General features: G+C 47.6%; 1 protein-coding gene and 1 pseudogene across 2 annotated transcripts; both read left to right on the top strand.

Annotated features, from left to right (window-relative positions):
• The first annotated feature begins 8,155 nt into the window (after window positions 1-8,155).
• Window positions 8,156-10,887, top strand: LOC308572388 (claudin-9-like). Its single transcript, XM_081168371.1, has one exon. It carries the CDS (start codon window positions 8,840-8,842, stop codon window positions 9,494-9,496), a length of 657 nt encoding a protein of 218 aa, XP_081024497.1. The 5' UTR covers window positions 8,156-8,839; the 3' UTR covers window positions 9,497-10,887.
• A 7,615-nt stretch (window positions 10,888-18,502) lies between these two features.
• LOC308571573 (small nuclear ribonucleoprotein F pseudogene) lies at window positions 18,503-18,827 on the top strand (annotated as a pseudogene). The gene has a single exon. The product of its transcript is annotated as a small nuclear ribonucleoprotein F pseudogene (transcript).
• The last annotated feature ends 696 nt before the right edge of the window (window positions 18,828-19,523 follow it).

Raw genomic sequence — 19,523 nt, 5'->3', positions numbered from 1 at the left:
CTCCATGTAAATGCTACAGGTGCAGTGTGCTGCACAACCTCCCACATCAAACCCAGTAGCTCCTGCAGAATATTTTGTGCTGCTATTATTGTTGCAGGTTGATCATGTCTTTCTCCTTAACCCAAAGAACAAACCCGCCTTTTGACCTGCAGCTTAGCGGAGGGCAGGCAATCGAAGAATGAGGAACTGCAGCAAATATAGAAAAAGAACCTTCAGTAATGCAAAACCGCAGGCGGAAGTGGGCAGGCGAGAGCTCAGACCCTGTTCATGCGCCCAATGTTGCAATCATGCCCCTGCTTTCATCCCGCCTGTCAAATGTCGGTGGGTCAATGTGTCTTCCAGTCCTGGCTTGGGAGTGAGCACAAACCATTGTTTGCCTGTTTGGACAAGGATTTGAAGTTGCCAATTGCTGAAATGTGTGAAGGGAAGAAGGAGGGGGCAGGAGGAGGGAACGTGCAAACTTGGCATGTTCCTGCCTTCTTGGTAGTGCTTGAATATAGACTTTACGGTGATTTTTTTTTAAGCTGCTTTTATCAAAGAGGAAAAGCACTCTTCAGATGCTCAGAAGACCTTTCTCCTTGGGGCCTTTTAAAAAACCAACAACACGCACGCATGCAACTGCTAATTTGTTCCAGTTGGGGGAAAGGCACTCTTACACCTGCTCAGAGGCAGCATAATGGAATTTTTTGAAAACAAAAGCTGGTGATGCTATTCAGATGGTGTGTAGCCCCACTACACGGACACCAGGTGGAGCATTCCTTTAGAGCTGGTTGTTGATGGGGATGGAGTGGGGGGGGGAGTACAAGGTGGCAGGACACTTGATCTGTCCCAGGTGAGGCAGCTCCAGGCCTCCTTGTTTTCCTTCACTGCCTTCCTTTGTTCTCGGGCCCAGTCCATCTCCCTTGACAACGCGATCCTATCTGCCTGCGAAACTGGAACATGGGCACCGGTTGCACGCAGCAATGACCTACTAAGCGAGCTCCTGGCGGTGTTCTCTTCTCACTCCCCCCTCCCCTTTGGCCTGTTCCAGCAGCGGGCGATGGTTTCAAGTAACCCTCCTCCGAGAACTCACCTGTATTGCGCCAGCTGTCCTCACCAGCATGTCAAGCCTGGCGAGGCCCAGCAGAACCACTGGGAGACATTTCGGGGAGGGGCCGCCTTTCGGAGGAACCTGGGGTTAGGCTGTTGAGGGCTGAAGAGACACCTGGCTTCAAATCGCCCTTCAGCCATGAAGCCCCTGCTGGGAGTCTTTGGGCCAGCTAGTCTCTTTTGGCCTAATCCTACCTCACAGGGTTGTTGTGAGGAGGGAAAAAATGAGGGGATGGGCAGAAGCAATGAATACTGGCCTGAGCTCCATGGAGGAAAGGCGGGATTATAAACAAATATGTTAAATCAGGAGTGGTTAAACCATCACCTCCTGCCTACTTTCCTGAAATATATCTCCTATCATCCCTGACTATTGAGCATACTGGCTGGGGCTAGTAGAAGACACGAGCCTAACAATAGCTGGAGGTCCAGGAGTTCCTTAACCCAGGGGTTTTCAACCAGTGAGCCGTGGCACCCTGGGGTGCCTTGAATGATGGTCAGGGGTGCCATGGGCAACACTGGCCTCTGTCCCTCTTTCCTTCCCTCTGATGCCCTCTTGCATCTCTGCCTCCCAAAGACTTATGCAGCTGTTTGCTGCAGCAGCCCTGTTGACCAGCTCCACAGGCAAATGGTGCCTCTGGGGTTGGCCAGGGGGTGCTGGTTGCCAAGAGCTGAGGTGGCCTCGGAGTAAGCAAGCAAGCGGGTGAGGGAGCCCAGCCAGCTGGCCCGCCAGCCCTTGCTGTTGGGAATGGACAGACAAGTCCCAGACCCCTGTGGGGCAGTGTAAGGAGGCACCTCTCTTTGGGGCAGGGGAGGGGCAGCTCAGAGACCAGGGGGTGGCAGCGGCTGCCCGGAGGACTCCCAAGGAGATGGGAGAGGAGGGGAGGCTGAGGGAACTCTCCACAAGGGAGGGTGTTTGAAAAAGGGTGAGAGGCTGTCGGCTGTGCAGGCAGGGGGTGACATAACTGGGCTCCTGAGCCCCACAGGGGCTGATCTTCCAGGTCAGAGGGTGTATCTACTACGCTGAGTGTGTTGTTGTTGTTTAGTCGTGTCCAACTCTTCGTGACCCCATGGTCACGCCAGGCACTTCTGTCTTCCACTGCCTCCCGCAGTTTGGTCAAACTCATGCTGGTAGCTTCAAGAACACTATCCAACCATCTCATCCTCTGTCGTCCCCTTCTCCTTGTGCCCTCCATCTTTCCCAACATCAGGGTCTTTACCAGGGAGTCTTCTCTTCTCATGAGGTGGCCAAAGTATTGGAGCCTCAACTTCACGATCTGTCCTTTCAGTGAACACTCAGGGCTGATTTCCTTAAGAATGGATAGGTTTGATCTTCTTGCAGTCCATGGGACTCTCAAGAGTCTCCTCCAGCACCATAATTCAAAAGCATCAATTCTTCGGCGATCAGCCTTCTTTATGGTCCAGCTCTCACTTCCATACATCACTACTGGGAAAACCATAGCTTTTACTATACGGACCTTTGTTGGCAAGGTGATGTCTCTACTTTTTAAGATGCTGTCTAGGTTTTTCATTGCTTTTCTCCCAAGAATCAGGTGTCTTTTAATTTCGTGGCTGCTGTCACCATCTGCAGTGATCATGGAGCCCAAGAAAGTAAAATCTCACACTGCCTCCATTTCTTCCCCTTCTATTTGCCAGGAGGTGATGGGACCAGTGGCCATGATCTTCGTTTTTTTGATGTTGAGCTTCAGACCATATTTTGCACCAGAATCCCTAGCCGGAATTAAGATTGCCGGAAGAAATATCAACAACCTCAGATATGCAGATGACACAACCTTGATGGCAGAAAGTGAGGAGGAATTAAAGAACCTTTTATTGAGGGTGAAAGAGGAGAGCGCAAAATACGCTGAGTGTGAGGCAAGGGTTTTCTGCATGTTTTCGAAGCCTGTGCTCAGATCTGGGAGGTAAGCATTCACCCCGGTTTATAAGAGTGTGTAGTCAAGTTGCAGCAGAAACCATGGAAGAGTCTTGCGGCACCTTTAGATTACTTATTTTGTGTGTGTTACGGTTTTGTGGAATACAGCCCACTTTATCAGATGCTCGAAGTGTTGTCCTGAGTTGCAAACAGTGAGGTCAGAAGGAAGTGAAGTGCAGAAAGTACAGACAGTGGCAATTATGTTATTAGCAGTAACCATTCAAAAAAGAAAAGTAAATCAATTGTTGTTGATAACACAGACGTTCTGGCATTGGTAAGGCAATTCACACACACACACACACACACACACACACACACACACACACAGTGTAATAAAAACACAGGACATTTAGCATTGCTATTCCCATGCTGTGGAATTCCTTTTAGCAGAGATTTGGGAGGCATCCTCACTTTTGACTTTCAGGTGTCTCCTGACATGAGAGTAGCCAGGATTTTTGTTGGGGGGAGGGGCAGGACTTTTGTTGAGGAGGGGCAGAATCTCAGTTAGCTATGTACAGTGGTACCTCGGGTTAAGAACTTACCACAATTCATTCTGGAGGTCCGTTCTTAACCTGAAGCACCACTTTAGTTAATGGGGCCTCCTACTGCCACTGTGCCGCTGCTGCACAATTTCTGTTCTCATCCTGAAGCAAAGTTCTTAACCTGAGGTACTATTTCTGGGTTAGTGGAGTCTGACAGGCCTTTTCAGCTATTTAATTATTATTTTTTATTATCCATTTGGAGTATTGATTATCTGTATTTTTATTTTTGCTTCATGCAAAGTCATTTACCCTCCCTGTTCTGTCCAGATAGGGGTGTAAGCTGGGCCACCAGCCAAAGCTGATGGAAGGCACTCGGTGCCACTGAGACCACCTGAGCCTCAAGCAACAGCAAAGGATTCAGATGTACCCCCAAGCTATGTACCCCCAAGCTACGTTTCCGAGCACAATTCAAAGTGTTGGTGCTGACCTTTAAAGCCCTAAACGGCCTCGGTCCAGTATACCTGAAGGACCGTCTCCACCCCCATCATTCAGCCCAGACACTGAGATCCAGCACCGAGGGCCTTCTGGCGGTTCCCTCATTGCGAGAAGTAAGGTTACAGGGAACCAGGCAGAGGGCCTTCTCGGTAGTGGCGCCTGCCCTGTGGAATGCCCTCCCAGCAGATGTCAAAGCAATAAACAACTATTTTACTTTTAAAAGTCATCTGAAGGCAGCCCTCTTTCGGGAAGTTTTTAATGTTTGATGCTGTACTGTTTTTAATATTCAGTTGGAAGCCGCCCAGAGTGGCTGGGGAAACGCAGCCAGATGGGCGGGGTATAAATAATATATTATTATTATTATTATTATTATTATTATTATTATTATTATTATTATTATTATTATTATTATCATTCAGAGGGAATGTAACCCCATTCAGAGCAGACAATCTGCCAGCCATCTGCCCCACTTTTTATCTGTAAAATGTGGGCATGTTTATCTTTTCCTTTTCCTTTGAGGAGATTCTCAGAGTAGCCTGGTGACTCCTGAATTCTGTGATGGCCTGTCAGTTTGAGCCTGCTCCAGCACCTATTATAGATTGGAAGCAGGGAGCTCCAGGGGTTTCCGCTATGTTGTTCCAGATCAGTGGTGGAGACGCTGTGTGGCCCTCCAGGTGTCGGTTTATTGCTCAACTTAAAGGTAAAGGGACCCCTGACCGTTAAGCCCAGTCGCGGACGACTCTGGGGTTGCGGCGCTCATCTGGCCGAGGGAGCCGGCGTTTGTCCGCAGACAGTTTTTCCGGGTCATGTGGCCAGCATGACTAAGCTGCTTCTGGCAAAACCAGAGCAGCGCACAGAAATGCTGTTTACCTTCCCGCCAGAGTGGTACCTATTTATCTACTTGCACTTTGACGTGCTTTCAAATTACTAGGTTGGCAGGAGCAGGGACCAATCAAAGGGAGCTCACCCCATCGCAGGGATCTGAACCACCGACCTTCTGATCAGCAAGCCCTAGGCTCTGTGGTTTAGACCACAGTGCCACCCGCATCCCATTGTTCAACTTAAAAAATAAAGGGACCCCTGACCATTAGGTCCAGTCGTGACCAACTCTGGGGTTGCGGCACTCATCTCGCTTTATTGGCCGAGGGAGCCAGCATACAGCTTCCCGGTCATGTGGCCAGCATGACTAAGATGCTTCTGGCGAACCAGAGCAGCGCACGGAAACGCCGTTTACCTTCCCGCCGGAGCGGTACCTAATTATCTACTTGCACTTTGACATGCTTTCGAACTGCTAGGTTGGCAGGTCTTACATGTTAAATTCATATCCTGCCATTCCTCCCAAAGGAGCCCAGGGCACCAAATGGCAAGAGATAAAGCATTAAAAAACATAAAAAATAAAAAAAATATCTCAAAAAAATAATGCCAACACAGATGCAGAGCAAGAAAGATCTCAACTTAAAAGCCTTGTTGGAAGATGGTCTTCAGTAGGCACAAAAAAGACAACAGAGACAATACATGCCTTAATATTCAAGGGGAGGGAATTCCAAAGTGCAGATGCCACCACACTAAAGGCCCAATTCCTATATTGTGCAGAAATGCCCTCCTTATAAGATGGCACCTGCAGTGATTCAGTAGTTAAGAGAGGATACGATCTTTCAGGTGTTCCCAGCCAGCATCGATGATGGTCAGGGATCACAGGGGTTGTAGCCCAGCTGCATGTGGAAGCCACAGATTCCTTTGCCTGTTGCAGAAAAGAGTAATCTCTTGTTTGGAGGGAAGCCACTATGCTAAGGTTACAAACTGTTTGAAAATGCACTGGGCAAAATAAATTGTCCATGGTTACTGTTTTAAAAAAATTCCTTCTTATCAACTGCGGTTGCCACACTATCAACCTCCTTCAGAGTTATGTGTGCTTAAGCTGCTCTTTATCAGGCTTTGATAACATGACTTGTTTTTGACCTGGAGACAAAAGAACCCCTTTAGACTGCCTAATCCTGTTAGTTTCTTGCCTTGAACCAAGCATGCTGTGGATGTTTACTACGGTACTATTAGTAGCTAATACTATGTATTAGTATCATTAGTAGTCTGCTAAATATAATTTATTATTTATATGCCACCCATCTGAATAGGTTACTCCAGCCACCCTAGTTTTCCATTGTTTTTGGACCTTGGAGTGGTACTGAGTTTTAATTTTAAAATGTTTATTTAAAACAACAACAACACACCTGTTTATTTTGATTTCACTTTTGTTTAGATACAAATGGTATTTTTGCTTGTTTTACTGCATATGACTTCCTTCAATGTTTTTAATTAAAATGAAAATGAAAACAAATGATTTTTGTAGGGATTTTAGCATACATGTGGATACTTCCTCTCCTGCCTGAATATGAATGCTTTGAATTGCTCTGTATTACTATATTTGTCTCACTGCTATTTACCTCTCAGGATTATTTTAAGGAGATCTTATTGGTCTAATCAGAAATAAAAACCAGGCATAAAATTGGTTTCCTATCATAGCTTCAAAAGGCCACCAAAATTATTTTGATGCCCGTGTTGTGGACTGCTAACTGGATTGCTGTTATTTTCTAGAGTTAACATGCATAGTTGCGTTCTGCATTATTGTCAGGCAACCTTTTCATGCAATAAATGTTGTAGGCCCAAAGTCACTTAGCTGCGTAAGGCCCTGTATGCATTACCAGCTTAAAGCACAACTAAGGTGGAATCTACACACGTATTAAAAACGCTGTGAAAATGCTTTTAAAAAATAATAATGTTTTGAAAAATACACCGAATTCGGCATAGCCCACTGTCACCATCTAGTGTAACATTTGTACAACACATTTTAAAACATTTTATTTGCAGCTGTATAGCTGAGTCCTAGGTCGTTCTTTTTCTTAATTCAGATCAAAGGAGTGCTTCATACAAAATGACAGGAGGGGTGTGGATTATGGTTATCATCGTGCGTACTGTACACCGCTTTCCAAAACAGCAGTGGGAGCACACTGGATGCGGAGTAAACAGGGGAGTGAACCCAGCCTGAGTCCCACTCCGCGAGTTTTACTGGAGCAAACTTGCTTAGGATTGGGTTTGAAACAGCTTTGTTATGGCAACAAGTGAAAGGAGGCTACGCGTACAAATGCTGATTATTTCTGGCATCTGTGTCCCACCCTCCCTCCAGAGAGCTTAGAGAGGCCTACGTGGCTGTGCTCCCCATTTTCACATGAAGTTAGGCTGATACTGAGTGACTTGCCCTGTTTCATCCCTTGAGCATCGCAACTTGAGCCCTGTTTAGGGAAGTTTTTAATGTTTGAAGTTTTATTCTGTTTTTAATGTTATGTTGAAAGCCACCCATAATGGCTGGGGAAACCCACCCAGATGGGCAGGGTAGAATTAATTAATTAATTAATTAATTAATTAATTAATTAATTAATTATTAGGATTTGAACTTGGCTCTCCCCACTCAAGTTCACAGGGTCTCAATTGCAAAGTTATACCCTTGCTATTCACCCACACCTCAGATGGGAAACCTTTGGCTCCCCAGGTTATAATACCCATTTCCCTTGAAGATTGGCCGTTTCGCCTGGGGATGATGGGAGCTGGAATCCAAAAACATTTAGTGGGCCAGAAGTTTCCCCCACCACTGACCCCCACATCCCTGGAGGGAGCTGCATTTGTGCAATGGGTATGATAAGGGATGTGTGGGTGCCTCTAACTAGGCACCATTTCCATCATCATCATCATCATCATCATCATCATCATCATCATCATCATCGTTACATATATTGCATATTCATCATTTCTTTGCTGCAGAGTGAAGTTGGCTGGCACGGGGAATATCTGATAGGTTCCACTTCTCTGTGCCTCTTGAATTCAACCACAGAAACTCCCTTTCTCGCTTGATCGCTCGCTCTTTCTCTTTCCCCCCACCTCCCTCCTTCTCTCCACCTCTGCTTGTTTTTCTCAGCCTTCTCCTCCCCTCCCACCCTTTCCCCTCTAGAACGGGCAGCTTCCCAACTCGCCAACAGAAAATAAAGAAATATTCAAACTCTCTCCTCGACACCACCACCCATTCTGTCGTTACCATGGAACCCCCAATGCCCTTCTCGGCTTGGGCTGCCTGCTCCTCCCACCCACCTGTTGGGGGTTCATATAACCCGCCCCTCCCTGTCCCTAAGCACGGGCTCCCACGGGATCCTTCTAGACAACAGCAGGTACCTGTGAAGGAGAGCAAATTCAATAACAAGCAGCCTGCCGAAACCAGGGAGGGGAAGAGAAGACGGAGGATCTGTCCAGCTCCCACCATCGCTAGCAGCTTCTTCCTGGGCCTCTTTCCTTTGCTGTTCCACCGCACCTGTCTGCCTTTGGTCCGGCCAAGCTCATAAAAGTGACGCCCCACGGACAGGTATCCCTGGACGACTCCACATCACAGACCATCTCTTGGATGCTGTTGACTGCCATCTTCCAGGCTGGCATCCCCAGTCACAGGTAACACAAGAAGGCCTCTTTTGTAGCTGTGTCGTCAACCGGTCCGATAAAGAGACTCGGTTTTGCAGAGGAGCCCCATCAGAAACCCTCCTCCTGGGCCCACAAGTCACTGGAATATCCTTCCAGGACTTACTGTCTGAAGCTGCTCTTTGGGGAAATACATTATATCCCATTGCAGTATCCTTCACTCTGAAGATCGTGTGTCTTTGAATTCTCACCCACATTGATCCCTGTAAAAGACAGCCTGCCTTCGGACACTGCCGCCCGGTAAAACGTGCGTTCCCCGACCCTCCCAGAGGGTGGCGGAAGAAGGAGTACGTGTCTTGCAGCAGGCTAAGAAAGCAAGTCTCCGCTCACAATGTCCTCCGCAGGGTTGGAGATCTTGGCCATGGGCCTGTGCATTGTTGGTTGGATAGGGACCATCCTTGCTTGCGCCCTGCCCATGTGGAGGGTCACCGCGTTTATCGGGAACAACATTGTCGTGGCGCAGATCATCTGGGAGGGGCTGTGGATGAACTGCATTGTGCAGAGCACCGGGCAGATGCAGTGCAAGATCTACGACTCCATGCTGGCCCTCTCGCAGGATGTCCAAGCCGCCCGGGCCCTCATGGTCGTCTCTGTGCTGCTGGCCATCCTGGCACTGCTGGTGGGCATCGTGGGAGCCAAGTGCACCAACTGCGTGGAGGACGAGGGGGCCAAGGCACGCATCGTCATCACCTCGGGGGCGCTCTTCATCATCTCGGGTCTCTTGACCCTCATCCCAGTGTGCTGGTCGGCCAACTCTATAATCCGCGACTTCTACAACCCAATGGTGGTCGAGGCCCTGAAAAGGGAGCTGGGGGCTGCCCTCTATGTTGGCTGGGCAGCTTCCGCACTACTGCTGCTTGGAGGGTCTCTTCTATGTTGCTCCTGCCCGCCACGGGAAGACCGCTACCCAGCCCGCATTGGGTACTCCGTCCCAGCCAGATCCACTGCGCCTCCAGGCAGTGGGATCGACAAGAGGGACTATGTATGAAGAGCTGTGGTTGGGGGGAGGGTAGACTTGCCAGATGTTGCTAGGCCCAAACCCTGACAGGAGTTATTGGTCCAAGGACTTTTTCAGCGGGGAAAATGGGACAAAGCCAATCGGTATGGGTTGAGCCGTGATATCTGGCAATTCTCAGTTGTGTGCACATGCACAGGTGTATGAGACCATGAGCGGGTGGGAGATTAGGGGAAACATGAACAAATAAACGGATATGTGAGAGAATGAACAAACAATTAGGAAAGAGATGAGTGGGGCAGCAAACACAACTGGAATGCAGAAACTGTACCTGAGGAGGCTGAGCAAATGAGAGCAGGGAGATGGGACAAGGATAATAGGGGCAAGTTAATGGCTAAGCCAGCAAATGATTGTTTGGGAACGGAGGCATAGGGGCAGATAAGCGAGCGACGGAGAGGCACTTGTGAACAAACAAAACGCAGGCAGAAACATGAGAAGAGCCATGAGGAAATTAAATATGAGAGAAAGAGGAAACACTGAGGAGGACTGTCTGTCTTGTTATAAAGCAGCTCTGCTGCAAGAACCAGCTCATTAGAAAAAGTTTCGTCAAGAACAAAAAGTGAGGGGGAAACGGAGAGTCAGAGAACAAGTGGTTTTTAATATTGGAAATGGCAATTGGATGCTGACGTGGCTGAAACAAAAGAGGGAATTAACGGGGTGAGGTTTGAGGGTGGAAATGAAACTAATCAAAGGAGAAATGGGCAGGGTAAGTAAGCCTACCCAAACCTGGCATATAAAGAACAAAGAGACCACAAGGGATGTGGTGAATGGAGGCAAGGCATGACTTCCTCACAAGGCTTGTGTGAGAATGGCAGGATAAAATGGGAAGTGACGAACAAGAGCCTTGGTTTGGGGAGTGCAGGGGGGCTAGGCAGGATGTGGCAGGAGACCCTGACCCTCTTTTGCCTTGGACTGGTGCTATTTGCTTGCTGGTTAATAATTTGTCAAGGCTTTGGCTACTCCTAGAGGCCTGGACAAACAGATGAGGATGTTTTGCCCCTGTTGCTCCCTACCACAGCCTGCCTCAGACAGTGCAAGGAGGAAATCTATGTCTCTCTCACACACCCAGATGCATTAGGCTCCCCTCCGCTCAAAGAGTTGGGAAGAGAACCCTGGTGTTCTGGCTTCCACCCCTCTCTGTTATTGGAATGGGGGTGGGAAACAGGATTCTCAGCCCTGCCCCCCTTTTTTCCCTTCAGAAGTTTCCTAAGGAAAGGGTAGGGTGGGGGGACTTATGAGGTAACTCTGTTCCCTTGAGCAAGAAGGGTCAAATGGGACTCCCTTTTGTGATCACTCCCTCCCAGAGGTCTGTGTGGTGTTACTGAAAACTGTATTATTCAGATAAAGAAGATAAATGTTTGTAACCTATCTGTCTGTGGTCTTATTTTTGGGGTGAGGAAAGGGGACTGTAGACCTTTTGGAAAGTGAGGGCAAAGCTTAATTACAAAGGGAGGGGAGGGGGACACAGAAACAAATGTGGGGAGGATGGATAGTGAATATATTGAAAATATATTGAAAAGTGCTCCATTTGTAATAGGTGGAGTGTGTCGGGAGTTTGTGCGTATCACACATCACTCAGTCTGACATAGAAGCTCTAAGTTTCCCTGTTTGGGGACTATTTCTGAGGAAAGGCACTCTGTATAAGCTCAGGAGGACTCTTCTTCACCGCTTCATTTACTCATGCCCTGCCATTCAAGAGTGGTTCCTTAGCAAAGCCCCCAGCCTTCTCAGGCTCTTGTGAAATGGAGGCACAGGAACTTCGAGATATATTTCCAATTCTATATTTTATAGTGGTGTTACTATTAATAACCTATCTGACACCAGGAAGCGACGCACTAGTGGGTCCCAACCCACCAGTTGAAGACTAAAGTGTTAGACAGCATCATTGGTATACATCGTCAAACAGGCAGGTCCTGGGGCTCACACTTACCTGATAGCTGTGCCCCTTTGGACTCTGAAGCCCCACTCCTACTCTCAAATCTGTTAGAGTTGGCAGGCGGTGAGTGAAAGGCATTTCAAATATTTTCACATCAGGGGTACCTTTTCAGCCCGCTTGAAAGTAAAAAAGGAAAGGGGGGGGGACAAACCCTCCCAGATAATGCCTGATGAGGGAGATTTGAGGGTTTTGGTTTTTAAAAAAACGGTTCTGGGACAAAACTCAAATTAAGCATCCCAAGGAGCACAGGCCAAAGAGCAGAGGCTGTTCTGGAGTAGAAAAGTGTGTCAGGACGGGGATTGGCTTCTTTATTAAAGAGAATGCCACTGTACCGTATTTTTCGACCTATAGGATGCACCGGCCCATAGGATGCACCTAGCTTTTTTTTGGGGGGGGGGGAATCAAGGAAAAAAAATTTATTTCCCCCCCAGGTTTGTGCAGCCATCCCCAAGCTAGAAGAGGGAGACGGAGCGCTCTGTCTCCCTCTTCTGCCTTCAGGGACAGCCTCTCTAGCCTCCGTGGGGCAGCGGCTTGCCCCACTATCCCCCGAGCTTATGGGGCTGGCTATGGGGAGAAGCAAGCTTGCTTCTCCCCCCCCCCCGCCAGCCTCCAGATCAGGTCGGGGAGTAGCGGGGTGGCGGCGCTCCGCCTCCCCACTATCCCCCGAGCTTGTGGGCTGCAGGCTGCTGCCTGCAAGCTTTGCGAGCCAGCGGGACCTCCCACCGGGCTTGCAAGGCTTGCGGATAGCTTCCTGAAGCCTGGAGAGCGAGAGGGGTCGGTGAGCACCGACCCCTCTCGCTCTCCAGGCTTCAGGGAAAGCCTGCATTCGCCCCATAGGATGCACACACATTTCCCCTTCATTTTTGGAGGGGAAAAAGTGCGTCCTATAGGGCGAAAAATACGGTAAATGAATGGGAAGGCCAAAGGGCTGACAAGGTGTGTTTATATGTGGGGGAAGGGGACAGAGGAAGCTGGTTTATTCCAAGTCAGACCATCAATCTGGAGAAAGAGCTCAGTACTGAAAATGACTGGCAGCTGCTCGTCAGGGTTTCAGTGGGGGCTCTTTCCCGCATTTACCAGAAGATGCTGGAATCTTCTGGATGTAAGGTATGCGCTCTGCCGCTGAGCTGAAACTAGTCCCCTTTACTCCCAGATACAAGGGAACTTCTGAGAGAAATTCATTTTGCCTATGCTCAGAGGCCCTCTGGTTCTTAATACTGCTTTACATGTTACAGTATTGAAGAATGGATGTGTGTGTGTGTGTGTGTGTGTGAGAGAGAGAGAGAGAGAGAGAGAGGGCGGACACCACATTTTCTGATCCGCAGCTCAGATGAACACCTGTGTTCTGGATGCAAAATACAGATGCACACACCGATCTACAATGCAAAGTGTGTGACTTTTCCAGCCGGGCTTTGGGCAGCTGCCAGGGCTCTCTTTCCTCTCAGCTTTCCCCTGGCATCTGGGTCTAACTGCCATTTTTATTTCCCAAAACAACCTCCCGCACTGCAGTGCCACAGTCTGGGACACTGTGGAAAATCAAAATGGCAGCCCCCCCCCCGACACATGGCGCAGCTCAGAGCACTGCTGCTGCCTGTCAGAGATGCCACATTAGCCTGTCAGGGCCTATCCAAGGATATTTTGATTGGTGCCTTGTTAAACCTGGATATAGCTCTACAGGAAACTAGTACCCTTTGCACAGCAGTTAGGACACAATTTGGGATTCCCACAGGCATCTGTGAGAACAAGATGCTGGACTAGAGGGGGGTCACTGGCTTGATCCAGAAGGGCTGTGTAAACCGTTATAATGGGCTGGTACTCTGGGAGACCAGGGCTCAAATTCCCACTCAGCCACTGGGTGACCTGATGGCATCAGCACATAATGTATGGATAGAATAACATTTATTTCCTATTTTTAATTATATTTATGCATTAAATAACTTATTTATTATTACATTTATTTTGCTCACAAGCTCAAGGTGGCATGTGTGGGTTGTTGTGGGATGAAACGGAGGGAGAAGCACACATGCCACCTTGAGCTTGTGAGCAAAGTAAATGTAATAATAAATAAGTTATTTAATGCATAAATATAATAGGAAATAAATGTTATTCTATCCATACATTATGTGCTGATGCCATCTCTCCCGCTCAGCCCCGCCCCAGCATGAAATACAGGCAGGGTTTCTGTCACCTGCCTTTCCTAACTGTCTAAAAGAGGCTAGAAACCTAATGAGTTTCGTGGCACGGCGATCAATGACACTTGTTCTTTGAATTTAGCCCATAGGGAATGGCAAGTATTTCCTTGAAATGAAGAGAAAGGGAGAAAGAGGATGTGAGTCACCTCACTCCACACAACAGCCCTCCCCGGTCCAGGTGAAACCCACAGATCGCATGTGGAGAGGGGGTTAAATCCAGTACGTACCAGAAGCCCATGGAGCAGCATATGGTGTTTGCTCTGTGTAGACAAGCGGCGCTTAATTTCTTAAGGAGAGGTTTAAAAGATCATATCCTCTTGAATAACAAAACCGCTAAACTGAAAATCTTTCCCCAACCCCAGATATACGTATGTGGGGGGATTTGTACATGTTCAGGAACTCTCATAGCTTCCCAGTTTGGGCTGAAACCTTCCTTCAAAAGAGTTGCCTGGGTTTAGGGTTACCATATTCCCCAAACTGAAAATCTGGACAAAGTTGAGCTTTTTTGGGGAACATCTCCCCCCCCAAAAAAAGTTTTTGTGCTTTTCTGGATTTTAATTTTTTTACTTTACCCCCCCTTGCCATACATCTGGGTTTTCCTGGACATTTTTCCTGATTTTGCAAAAATCCCCCGGACACCAAAATGCTGTGCGATTCCCACGAAAATCCGGACGTATGGCAACCCTACCTGGGGTGAAACCTAGAACAAATTGAGGCCTACTGCTAGTGGCAAGATGGGGTGGGTAGAGGGGAGAACAAATTCCACAGGGCAGTGGTGTAGCGTGGGGGGTGCAGGGGGGGCCGGCCGCACCGGGCGCAACATCTGGGGGTTAGGGTTAGGGGGCGCAAATCCACGGGTTAGGGGGCGCAAATTACTTGCCTTGCCCCGGGTGCTGACAACCCACGCTACGCCACTGCCACAGGGAGAGGTTGTGGAAGGGGGAGTGCAAGACCTACAGACACCCTTCCTTCCTAATTGGGGGGTGGGGGTGGGCAGGTACATTAATTTGAGCCAAACATAAGGTGACTGTTCTAAGAAAAAAATAAGTTGCGTGAGCGGGGGGGAAAATGAAGACCTTCACTTCCCCATTCCAATTGCAATTGTGAAGGTGGGGGAGCAACATTTTTGTGAAAGAACTGGGGAACTTGAGAGACAGGCATGAAAGAATCAGATCTGCCCCACCAACATCTTTTGGAAATCCCCCATTTCAGTTTGAAATTCCCTGTGAGTGAGTCTGTCTGTCTGTCTCACACGCCACTCTGAATGAACTCAGGTGCTAGCAATCCAGGCAGTGAGAGCAACCTGGCTGGCTTTCCTCTATTTCAGCAAACAAGCAGAAGTGCTGGACATCCACCCTCCCCCTACCCCACACCACCACCCACCTCCCATTTTCTTGGATGTGGGCCCAGTAGTCGACCCCTGTAAGGCGAGATCCCTGCCTGACTTCTTGGAGGGGTACCAGTACATTCCAGTGCCAGGCCGAGCCTTCCACAGCCAGACACGTAGGGACAAGGAAGCCGATCTCCCTGGCATGAGATGTGAGTCTCCTCCCGTCAAAACTGGCATGAAGTGGGACGTACAGGGTGGGGGTCTGGAACAGAGGGCAACGGCGGACAAGCCGCTGCAAGGGGAACTCTGGGAAGAAAGAGACCCGGGGTGGGGGGGTTTCTTTCTAACCTAATGCCAGCTTGCTTCCTCACCCCCAATATATGCTGACTGCAGTCTTAGTGCTGTAATTCCCTCTTCTGTTTCGCTATAGTCCCCAGAACATTTGCTGCACACAAGATGCAAAATCCCAACTCTACACTCCAGAGTTTGTACATAGCACCCACATTGTGAAATCCAGGGAGCAGAATTAGTTCCTTAACATCCCACCCCCTGAAAGCCAGCACAGTGTAGTGGTCATCGTGGAGTTGGGGAGTCCCAGATTTTTCTCCTCACTTTGCCACAAAGTTCACTGTGACTGTATTCACACAGCAGGATTTTTAAAAATCATGTTTCCCCAATGATTCCCTGTTAATTTCCACATTACAGGTATATGTGAGCTTTCACGTGACATAAAAGCCACTTCTAGAAAACAAAAACTACAGCTCAAGTTTAGCACTCATTTCCGTGTTATTTGATCCCAGAAAAAAAGAGAATCTGCAGCCCCCTTAACTCAGAAAATTGTGGGACTAAAGCCATGAATTTGGGGGCATGAAGTTCTTTTCTGCTTTTTTCATGGGGGAATCATGAGGGAACAGAAAAAAGAAGCACGCAGGTGTGGAAAGTGGGGGGGGGGGAGTAGTATTTTTGTCCAGTGACGGTCATTGTCTCGCTCTGCACCCTCTGGTGTGAATGAAATTTAGTGTGACATGCTGGTATATTGGTCAAGGAGCCAGAGTTCCGTAACAACAGGGGCTGCAGTGTGAAAGGAACATTTAGAAAACAGGTCAGAACCGCTAGCATTATAATTGGGAAAAGTAACACAATATTCCAGAAGTCTGAATGCATCCTTAAATGGCTTTGAGCCAATCTCTTATCTCTCAGCCTAACTTACCTCACAGGTTTGCTCTGAGGATAAAATGGGAGGGAACCTGAGCTTTCGAGGAAGCGTGGGTGGAAAAATGTGATGAATATGGATTATTTTTACCCCCTTCGGTTTCTTTCCTGTGGTGTTTTGCTGCCTGGAATAAAGGTTAAAGATCCCCACCTCATTCCATTCATGTACAGAAGGCAGCTAGGTTGTGAGTTGAATATAACAGTGGGCAGGACAGGAGGCCAGTTTTGTAGCCCAGGACAGGCCATGTGGATCACACTTTCTGTCATCTTAATACCTCACCACCATTGCTCCCTCAGCCTCCTCTGTATCTGTTACATCCACACCACACACTGACAGCACTCTTATGCCACTTTAGCAACCAGGGCTTCCACCAAAAAACCCTGGGAACTGTAGTTTGTTAAGGGTGCTGCGATTTGTTAGGAGACCCGTCACAGAGCTACCATCCCCAACACCCTTAAACTACAGTTCCCAGGATTGTTTGAGGGAAGCCATGATTATTGTCAAGGTGATATAGGAGTGCTTTAATTCTACGGCTTGGCGTGATTCACTGCCTAATGATAGAGCTGGCCCTGTCTTCCTCTGTCCCCAATCCTGAAGTCCAGAATTCACCATGATTGCCTAAATGTAACACTTCAGCTCCTCTTCCCCATTTTATGTAGGTTTCCTTCACTCCTAAAATACTTCAGTCTTGTCTGCCTTGTATGTAGAATGCCCTCTCAATCACAGCTCTTAAGTTCTGCCTCCTCTTCCTTCAAACCCCACTCCTCCCACCTCCATTTTGCCTCTGGCTTATCCCCTTAATAGGCTTATTCCCAATTGTAACCAAACTTCAAAGGACATGCAACACCCACAGCCAGACCCACTGCCTCTTTCCTTCCTCCACCTACCTCAGAGGTGGGCAGCCTCATTTCAGCTCCACAGTGATCCATGCCAGTAGCTGGAGGAACCAGAAGCAAGTGTACCTCTGTACAGGAGGCTCAATTCCAAAAAATTCAGTGTTTGTACATCTACCTGCTAGCTCCCCATCTTCCAGTCAGGCGTGCGAGAGGCATGACCACAGCTCAAGAGCACATTCCAGCCAGGCAAAAGCACTTGAAGACAATCAGTAAGGCGTACAGCCTGGAGGCTGGAGGCTTGCATTTGACACTCAGGCCTGAGGTTCCTTACTTCCTACTCCACTGCTTTCCTCAGTTCCCCATTTTAGATTATAACCTCCTAAGGGATTCTTACCTGCCTGTGTTAACCCCGTGTGCACCATGTACTCCAGCAGCACCAAAAAGTACAATAAGCATCCTCCACCCACAAAATATTTACAGTGGTACCTCAGGTTAAGTACTTAATTCATTACGGAGGTCCGTACTTAACCTGAAACTGTTCTTAACCTGAAGCACCACTTACCTAATGGGGCCTCCTGCTGCTGCCACGCCGCTGGAGCACAATTTCTGTTCTTATTCTGAAGCAAAGTTCTTAACCTGAAGCACTATTTCTGGGTTAGCGGAGTCTGTAACCTGAAGCGTATGTAACCTGAAGCGTACGTAACCCGAGGTACCACTGTATCTTAGTAATTGACACATCACCCACAGAGACAATGGAGTGTCCACCCCAAAAACTGAAAAAGTGCAACTAACTTGATGGGTGAATAACATAGGTTAGAAAAAACTAAAAATAGAATGAACTGAATGGCACTGTAGCAATCTCCAAAGGCCAATTTGGGGTTGGGAAAGGAGCGGGGGTTTACCTTTATGACTCTATTTAAAACAAACTCAGGTGATGAGTGCCAGACAGCTAGGGAGCCATAGGGAAGTTTAGGTATGGTACGTTGTTAATGTTTAATGCTGTATCATGTTTTTAATATTTGATTGGGAGCCGCCAGAGTGGCTGGGGAAACCCAGCCAGATGGGCGGGGTATAAATAATAAATTATTATTATTACGGTAAGTACAAAACCAAAACCCTTAAGAAATTAAACCTTAAGGGAACAACCCATCCAAATAGTCCAATGAGGACGGAGGACTCAGAGGGTGTGTAATGCTGACTGGCTCTTAAGAGGCGGGATGACAAGAATACTTTGGAAAGGAAATGGAATAGAGTATCGTGGGAGAGAGCACGGCTGGCACCTTCAAAAGCAGTACATCCTGCCACACTTTCTTGAAGGTTTGGTGTGTGTGTGTGTGTGTGTGTGTGTGTGTGCAAGCACACACAAATATATAGAAATTGTTGTACATCATCCCAATCTGAGCAGTGTGAGATAAGAGCTGCTCGCAGACTAGTGGAAGCAGAAGTGTTTGTCACTTCCATGCTTTCTTTTCAGAGCTTTGGCGGGCACACGTACTGCCCGCCAATAATTTTTTTGTTGCCACAGCCACCCTTAGGTTGGTCTGGTTGCTATGAGTCTGCCTCTCAATCCAAAGCTCTTCCTAAACAGGCTGACTGAAGCCAGTGATGGGTCTCCATCAATGGCTACATGAACATGCAGCTTGCAAATACAGAAGAATATATTGATGGTGCATTATCTGGACACCTTGGTGAAGTTCTGATAAGGTGCAATAATGTCCCTTTATATTATATAATGGGTGTGGAAGAAGAAGAAGATGGAGAAATGAGAGAATAACTATTTTTGGGGAAAAGTTGTTGTTGTTTAACTGTGCTAAGAAATTGTCCAGTTTTGTTTGCTTGCTTTTTAAAGGTTTTGTCAAGTAACATTTTTTTATGGCCAAATAATAAACATTGTCATTGAAGAAAAGTTACAACTATGGAAGAAAAATAAACAAACTATTTCTGCCCCCCCCAAAGGAGAGTAAGGTAATGTAATGACAGAATATTATGAATTATGGAAAGGATTTGCTGTGACAATTATCAATCAAGATACAAGAGATGGGAGGAGGAGGAGGTCATGGAAAGAAGGTAAAGAATTTGAAAGTGATGGTTTTGTTTTTTCTTTTTCTTTTTCTGTCTTTTTTCTTTGTAATTTTAAAAAATTCTTTTTTCAATAAATATCATTATAAAAACAAAAACAAAAAAGCAGTGAGATTCCAGGTTTCAGGGGTTTACCTATACATATATCCAACCTGAGCCTGCAATGGAGGGGCTCACAGCATCAACACCCCAATAAGGAATTGCTTCTCCCGTAGCCACAGCCTTGGATCCCAGCAGAAATCAGGCATGGCTCTGTCTCTCAGCTCTGTCTCACACCCCGCTTCTCACACACCTCAACTCTGGCTTTTGTTTTTCTAAGTGACTGACGGATGAGGGAGGGGCCCCCACACATTTGCCCTCTGGGGCAACTTCTTTTGTTACCTTAAGGACCCATACTTACAGGGCCATTACCAG

Source organism: Podarcis bocagei (assembly GCF_964188305.1).
Source record: "Podarcis bocagei genome assembly, chromosome: 13".
NCBI classification, from domain to species: Eukaryota; Metazoa; Chordata; class Lepidosauria; order Squamata; family Lacertidae; genus Podarcis; species Podarcis bocagei.
This window is presented reverse-complemented; position numbering and strand designations above follow the sequence as displayed.

What these genes read in the sequence shown, in the direction of transcription:
- LOC308572388 (XM_081168371.1), top strand. Translation starts at nt 8,840, where the DNA reads ATGTCCTCCGCAGGGTTGGAGATCTTGGCCATGGGCCTGTGCATTGTT.